The sequence below is a fragment of the Archocentrus centrarchus genome, chromosome 18, assembly GCF_007364275.1.
Source record: "Archocentrus centrarchus isolate MPI-CPG fArcCen1 chromosome 18, fArcCen1, whole genome shotgun sequence".
NCBI lineage: Eukaryota > Metazoa > Chordata > Actinopteri > Cichliformes > Cichlidae > Archocentrus > Archocentrus centrarchus.
Genome location: NC_044363.1, coordinates 4,112,761 through 4,120,794, shown reverse-complemented (window position 1 = coordinate 4,120,794; position 8,034 = coordinate 4,112,761). Strand labels below are relative to the sequence as shown.

At 38.2% G+C, this 8,034-nt stretch overlaps 1 protein-coding gene across 1 annotated transcript; it reads right to left on the bottom strand.

Annotated features, from left to right (window-relative positions):
- Window positions 1-1,653: 1,653 nt before the first annotated feature.
- Window positions 1,654-5,235, bottom strand: LOC115796787 (uncharacterized). Its single transcript, XM_030753217.1, has 4 exons — window positions 5,098-5,235; window positions 3,377-3,432; window positions 2,910-3,269; window positions 1,654-2,142 (listed from the first exon to the last, which is right to left on the bottom strand). The coding sequence occupies exons 1-4, from the start codon at window positions 5,133-5,135 to the stop codon at window positions 1,970-1,972; spliced, it is 627 nt and encodes a 208-aa protein (XP_030609077.1). The 5' UTR covers window positions 5,136-5,235; the 3' UTR covers window positions 1,654-1,969.
- Between the last annotated feature and the right edge of the window lie 2,799 nt (window positions 5,236-8,034).

The following is an 8,034-nucleotide window of genomic DNA, read 5'->3' as shown; positions in this document are numbered from 1 at the left end:
AGTTTTAGATTTGTTCACCACCTGTTTTTTTTTATCCCTTTTTTTAAAACCTCAATAGTGAACAAACACTGTAGTTCTCACTATAAACTGAGACATTAAGAAAAACAGAGCTTTCTGCATTGTTTTTTTTTAATGGTTTTTATTATTATTATGACCGGGCACCTTGATTAAAAACAGCTGGTGGAAAAAACACACGGATCGAGGACTCGACTAAAGCTTAAAGACTTAACTGCATGTGTTTGACACAATGAACAAACTGAAACACTGACAACCTGAAAAGATTTCAAAATTTTTTAAAAATGATGATAAAACCCTCAAAATTCCTCATTAACATTTTGTGATTATGGAAGGAGAGATGGTGAGGTTGATGGTACCACAAAGCTCCACTTCAACAGACAAAGTGTGAATCTGGTGTTCAGAGAGACACACACACACACGCACACACACATACACACACACTGCACACTGCACACATGGTGACAATGTAGATCTTTACAAAATTACATTTTGGAGCTTAGATTATTTACATTATTTAAATGATTTAGAGCAATAAAAATATATTAACTTATATTCAGTGAACATTAAAATAATTTACAGCTTAGTGAAGTAAATTTTATATTTTATTTGCCAACTTATTTTATTGTAGCTCCACAGTGTAGTCATTGGCATTTTTGCCTAAAACAAAAAAGACTCAAGACTGGGAGACAGACCCCTTTGGACTTGTGTCAGGAGTAAAAATCTGCCAAATCAAACACACAGAGTGATGTTCTGTGTTGACCAGCTGTGAATGAAAGAGCAGCTGAAAAAGTTATTTCATTTACACTAAAATGTTACAGCATTTTTGAATTGCTAAAACACGTCCTGAGTCCACCACCCATTTTCCCAAAACCGTAAACACAAATCCAAAAATCCAAGCTAAATTCCCAAAATCCCAGACTTTCCAGCCAAAATCAAACCATCACTGCAAAAATCTTTTACCTGTGTGCAAACTCAAACACTGGTCAGATCACACACACACAGCAAGTAATAAATCTATTCACAAAGACCATCTGTTACACCCTACATCAAATAATGTCAGACACAGCATCCAGGGCAAGTAGTCAAAAGAAAACATTTATTCCAAACATGTACAGTGAAACACTGCCATAGTCAGAGTCACATGACAGTGCTGAATGTAGACAAACAAAAAATACATAAAAAACAAAAACACACAACAGAATGCACATCCCTGTACGACAGTCTGCACCATCATGTCCCTGTGTGTGGTCCAGCCAGAGGACCTCATCCACTTCACAGGCCCCCCACTCCTTTGTGCCGACTCCATTCTTGACAGGACTCTACAGTAACATCGTCACATGATCCATGTGATCCTGTAGACCACCCAGGAATGTGAAGAGATGTCTGGTGTTGTATGGCCCTAGGTTAGCATGATGGTGGAGGACCCCCCAGTTACCAGTGGCTCCACAGAAGGTGACATTGCCACCCCTCTGGCCAGGGACTCCCACATGTTGCATGAAAAGGACTCTCCTGCCACCCGCATGTGGTCGTTCTTCAATTCTGGAAAAGGGGGACTGCACTTATGAATATATATATATATATATATATATATATATATATATATATATATATATATATATATATATATTGCCAGTGGACATTGCGTTGTAATGAACATCACAGTACTTGCAGTGTGGCACACTGTGTGTCAAATGTTGTACAGCATGGAACAGTGAATATCCTGATGATGCTGCCACAGAGAATCTGCTCTGATTGGATGGGACCCTTTGTCCTGCTTCCCTCATGGTCATCCGTGGACGATCCCCCTCAATCTCCCTCATGTGAGAATGTGTTTGACACAATGAATGTGTTTACATGTTGTTGCACAAAAGAGAGTGAGAGTTGCATGTCTAAGTGCCTGGATTTGGTTTGGGGAATGGAGCATTTCAGAAATACTGTAAATGGAGACACTCTATGATCTGCTTTCTTTCTTAATGTTTCTGATGACATCAGACAGACAAAAGGCCAGTGGAACTGCTGTTGCTGTTAGTCCCATTCCCAGCATAACATAAAAAATGGCGTCTCCTGGACTCTTTGGACTCTTTGGCTTTGGACTCAAAGTTTCTTTCTCAAGTTGATCAGCAGCTGTATAAAACAGAAAAAATAAAAAATGTTAATAAAATTATTTATGCATTGCCATGACCAATATTACAGAAGAAACAAGGAAACAAAACAAAAGTAAACTCAACAGCAATGCACACACTAACAGTTATTTGCAACCTTAAGTGCTGTTTATTAGCTCAGAGAGTGGTAATTATCTTTAAAAAATATTCCAATAATTATCTTGTCCTTTCATAAATTTTATATTATACAGTTATAAATGGTAATCATTACAAATAATTTTGTTCTCAGCTGCCACTCCATAGTCTTATTAAAGAGCTCAGTCAGTGCAGCAGTGAGAAATGTCATGAATGGATGTGTAGCAGGTGAGACATGGACCTAAAATGCAGGACTGAGACAGGATGAAATTAGACTTCAGCTTTATTCACTGATCAAAACAGGTTTACAATGCTGGACGGGGCCAGCAGCAAAGACTAGCACATTAACTTAAACAAGGATACAGACAGACAGGTGCGCACACAGCAGGCAGGGAGTCAAAGACAACGATGCAACAAAGGACAAGGGAAAACACAAACTACACACACACGCACAACAATAACACACACGCAAACACGGTAATGAGAGGAGAGGAGAAACATCTGGGGAGAGCGTGTGAGCAGAATTAGACTAAGAACCCATAACACAAAAAAACCCAAAACAAAACTCAATGTCCAAAAAACTCAGAACACCAGTTAACTAGCTCAAAAACATGCCAGAGAAAGAGCTTTAAGAAAGTAGCTGAATCAACTTACCAGTGATGTTAAGCTGACATCTTCCAACACCGAAGCCATCATCAGTGTTGACCTCACACACGTACACACCCGAGTCATCAGTCCTGAGTCTGGACAGTTGAAGTCTCATTCGTCCTTCTCTGAGGGCGTCTTTGTCACTCTGGACTCGTCCTGAAAACTTTGCATCCTGAGACTCTGACACCTCAACACCTTCATGAACATGATACAGGAGTGAGAATCTATGCTCAGTTATCAGTTCACAGAGGATGTTGAAAGTTTGGGGGGAGCTCTCAGGGTTGGTGGTGAACGTCCACTCCAGTGTGATGTTGTGGTTCTCCTCTGCCTGATAGGAGGTCTGTGTCACATTGACTACAAATGATCCTGTTGAGGAGACAGAGAGGGAAAGAGAGGAGCAGACACACTGAGAACTGGAACAAATCTGTTGTTGAGCTTTATTTGGAGTTCATAAAGTGAAGCTGTAAACTAACCAGAGACACATGAGGTGAGGATGAGGAGCAGCAGGATCCTGCAGATCATCTTCTCCCTGTGAGAGGAGACAGAGGTGAAGAGTCATCAACACATGAGGTCAAAGGTCAGTCAGTACAGCGCTGGTTCTCAAACTGTGGGGTGCAGGGTCATGACGGATGGGACATGAATGACATGGGAGAAAAGTCATGCAGAACAAAAGTGAGGAACATCGGATTCATTCAATGGCAGAAGAAGGAAATGCTAGCAGGTACGTTGGCACAGCGACTAGCGAAACTGTCCAGTGACACAGAGCCACTCCACCACCAAATGTGTAATTTTTCACCTTTTAAAAGTGTCAAATATTAATACTGTATACATGGACACCACATACACTCCTGATCAAAATCTTAAGACCAGTTAAAAAATTGCAATCATTTGCATTTTGCACTATTGGATCTTAAGAAGGTTCTAATCAAAGTGTCCTTTTTTTTTTTGACACTTTGATTTCTGTTTTGGGGGGTCTTTGGGTTTTTTTGAGCTATGGTCTTAAACTTTTGATCAGCTGAAAAAATCATGTTTGAGTGTAAATGCAGTTTTCAATAAATTCCCTGCTCAAAAGTTTTTGTCTTTTGCACCGATTTCTTCTTTTAGCATTGTGAAGCTCTACTTAGAACCTTCTTAAGATCCAATACTGCAAAATGCAAATTCTTGCAATTTTTTAACTGGTCTCAAGATTTTGATCAGGACTGTATAAGAGCAGAGTGATTAAAAAAACATGTTCAGGGACATGAAACATGAACATAGGTGAACTCGTTGAATCAAATAATTAAACTCATCTTTCCTTCTTCTGTAACCAAAGATTTTACAGCTTTTATAAAGAGTAAAAGCAAATAATTGTGCACCACACTTATAGATTAAATCCATGCTGTTTGTCAGCTGATCAGAGCCAGTTTTGCTACTCTGCCTGCAAATGCACGCGTTGTTGAGCTGTAACTTAAAACAAAAGCAAAAGGAAAAATGGATTATTCCTCCTTGCTCATTTATTCTTATTAAATTTACACTTTTTCAAATATCAGTTTCCCATTTTATCCAAGTTACTTCCCACTGAGACTTTTTTTGTATTACTGATACATAATCTAGAAGTTCATTTTGATGCAGTTTGGATCTTATTTTTGTAACTTTGGTCTCTGATAAACAAGCTAAATGATGCTAACTTTTGTTAGTAAGTTTTACAACATACTGCTCGGGAACCAGATCATGTAAACCACATTTAAAATGGGTCTGTATGTAATACTTCATTGTAGTTTTTTCAAGTGCATTAATACTGCTAAGGAGAAAGGGTTAACTGTTATGATAAGCTGAAACTATGAGGAGGAACTAGTTTACCGTCATTACATTAATGTAGTCTGTAAAATGACAGGTTACATTACAGGTTCCTAAAAAATAGATCAAAACAACCACCACCTGTGGGAGTTCCAGTGCTAGTAGTGATGTAATTTCAGTGGGCAATATAGTTTGTGTCTGCAGCACCAGCCTGGACTCAGAGCCACACCACCACCAAATGTGTTCACCTTTTAAAAGAGGCGAGTATTGATAATGTATACGTGGACACCACATATGAGAGCAGACAGATGAAAAAAAAATCATGTTCAGAGACATGAAAAGAATCTAATATCTGTATCCAGAAACATAACTCAGTTGTGATTATTTCATGACCTGCTCTCAGACTGTTTTAGTGTACCTTATCATCACTGTGGACCTCACCAGCGCAGAAGCCATCTCCAAAGTGGGGTGATATAGTCCTGAGTCTAGCAGCACAGTAATCAAGTCCCTGCAGAGCGCTCCACTCGAGTACAACAGAGCAGGACTCAAGAACACAGCTACACATAAAAAAACAAACAAGCTACTCTGCCCACTCCCACTGTTTTCTCATGTTACTTTAGGGCAGCTGGAAGTAAACATCTATTCATACCTATGACACGGTGTCTTAGGTATGTATGAAAGTATTTCCACCACAGAAACAGGAAATCTGATGGAGTGATGCAAGTGTTACATCTGAACTTATGTAGCGCGCCATTTAACAAATCCACGATGTGGTTATTTTGTTCACAAGAAAATGTGTTTCTGCCAGCTAGAATATAGAAAGAAGCGAAAGGACACAGGTCATCTTTCTTCTATGGGAAAAATTTAATATTTTCCAAAGAATAACTACTTTTTGTTAATACTGCAGTCCTGTTATTAAATCTACTCTGTAAATGAAAGCACGCAGGCTCCTCTCAAAGAGCAGAAACATGAACAGAGGTGAAGTGAAGTGAGTCGCAGACAAATATGGACACTTTATATTTAAATATTGTTCTAAATGTCTGGGCTGAATACATGTGAACTCATCTTGGCTGCATCAATATTCAGGAAAATGTTTAAACTTTGTGGGTTCAGCAGTCACATGTTCACGTTACGATAAATGGAAACTATGAAGAGGAACTAGTTTAGCTGTATCACATTGCCTTGTTCCTGGAAGATGACAGGAATGCATGCTGAGAAATGACAGGTTATATTACAGGCACCTAAAAAAAGAATAATAATCTCCTCACTCACAGTCCTCATTGTTGCACCATGTTCAAAAATAGCCCTCAACTTATATTCTTGATGTCTGTGGTTGACTTGAACTGAAATATCAAGTTTCAAAATCTTTTGAATGTTAGTAGTAAGCAACTGAATTTAGGGTTTTCATGATCTGGTGTTTGAACTTTTCGATTCTCCTGTTCAGTGTTTTTACTCTTATTTGATATGTCTTTAGTTCCTGCTGCATTTAAGTTCTAGTGTTAGATTTTTTTTTGAGTTTTGAATTCTTATTTGTGGTTTTAGTTTACTTAAAGTATTGATTTATTTTTACTCATTGTCTGTCTTGTCCTTTTTTCTGATAAGTTCATTCATGTGACTGTTTCCTTGTTACAGTTATGATTGTTCACTTCCTGCTTGATTTTAATAATTAGTGGCCTCTTGTGTCTTGTGTTTGATTTTTACACCCCTGCTCTTGTCTTACTGTTAAATAGTTTCAGCCAAAGGTGTAACATCCAATGGGGTAGTCAGGGTAGCACCCCAGAGCCCAGCAAACGGTGAACAAATCAAATCAAATATCGATAGTATCAATACGAATGCTGGTACAATACTAGCGTGTTATGATCGATGCTAGTTTGTTTGTTTGTTTCCTGTAAGTTCAGTACGCTGTTCCCCAGAAAGACAGCATGTCTGAACAAAAATCTCATGCAGGGCAGACTTTGCTTCCCCCTCCTCCCTGCTCTGCTGTGTTGTCCTGCAGTCATGCAGACTTGGAGCATCATGTGGAGGCACTTTACGCCTGTAAACAAAAACACTACAAACATTAATGCGTGTTAGAAGGAAATACTCATTTGTGGCAACACCAGCTACTTGTACAAAGACATGAAACACCAAGAAAAAGAAAATGTTTTGTCCCGGAATAAGTTATTTGGATGAATGGTTATAAAAATATATTTGCTAAATAATGACTGTGCACATGTCTGAGTATTAAAACATGTGACACAGAAGCAGACAGGTGTCCTACCACTGATTTGAATAAAGTAAGATCTCATTTGAATGCTGTCAAACACCCACTGCAAGAGACAGATGGAGCATCTGATCATTGTTATGAGGGCATATCTCAAAATAAAATTTAAGAATACTATAAGAAATATAAATTAATATCCATGCATTCTCTTCCGCTTATCCTGTTCAGGGTTGGGAGATTAATATGTTGAATATAATTATGAATGAATATAAATCAGCAGTGGTATTTTTGTAAACGTCTCTGCAAAGCAGCCTCTTGTCACATGTCTGATGAAAATTGTTTCTTTTCCAAATTTTCAAACCAAAAGCTTTCTTTACATAATCCTGCTGCTTTTGTAGAGCAGATGTAAACACTGCAGAGGTTCTTCCATTCAGCAGCAGAGGAAAAGAGAAGCAAATAATATATTTTTTAATGGTATATGGTTAAAACCTCTAAAGTCAATGCACAGTCAGAGGGTCTTATTCAGGATTGCAAAGAAGAATCCAGCAGAGGGATAAATAATCGCAGCTGCCAGTGAGCCTCAGATATAATTTTCCACGTGTTTTCATTCAGATTTTGAGAAACTGTAGAGATGGATAGTAGGTAAAGGGACCAAGGAGAAGGTGTATGACACAATCATATGGATCTATAGGTCTTTGCAAAAGACCTCATCCAATCAGAGAGCATGGTGGAAAGGTCTGGTGGCTTGATGCTGGAAGAGAGCAAAAGGAGGATTGGACAATGGGATTGGTGATGTAACCTCTAAATACGTTATAATAGGAGCGACCTGGAATGTCACAGCTGGTCACAGTGCAGACAAACATCATATAGAAGATTCAAATCTACTAAAGAAGTGAGTATACTTTAATGAACTTATGGGTGATCGATGTAACTTATTGATAGACATCAGGAAAACCTGCTGTTTTATACTGACCACTCTACTCTACTGTTTATTATTATATGTGGTTATTATAATAATGCTGGATTATTATTATTATATATTTTTAAATATATAAAAAAAAATTTAAGTACCAAGGAGAAAACCCTGTCTTACTGACTGTTTGGGTGCAGCAGCTTTGTTTGTGCTAACATGTACAGAAATGTTGCTTTATG

Bases quoted from the DNA above. Each gene is read 5' to 3' on its own strand.
- LOC115796787 (XM_030753217.1), bottom strand. From the start codon at position 5,135: ATGGCTTCTGCGCTGGTGAGGTCCACAGTGATGATAAG. The intron at 3,433-5,097 runs GTACACTAAAAC...CTCCTCTCACAG, and splicing joins AGGTCCACAGTGATGATAAG to GGAGAAGATGATCTGCAGGA. The intron at 3,270-3,376 runs GTTAGTTTACAG...TCTCCTCAACAG, and splicing joins CCTCACCTCATGTGTCTCTG to GATCATTTGTAGTCAATGTG.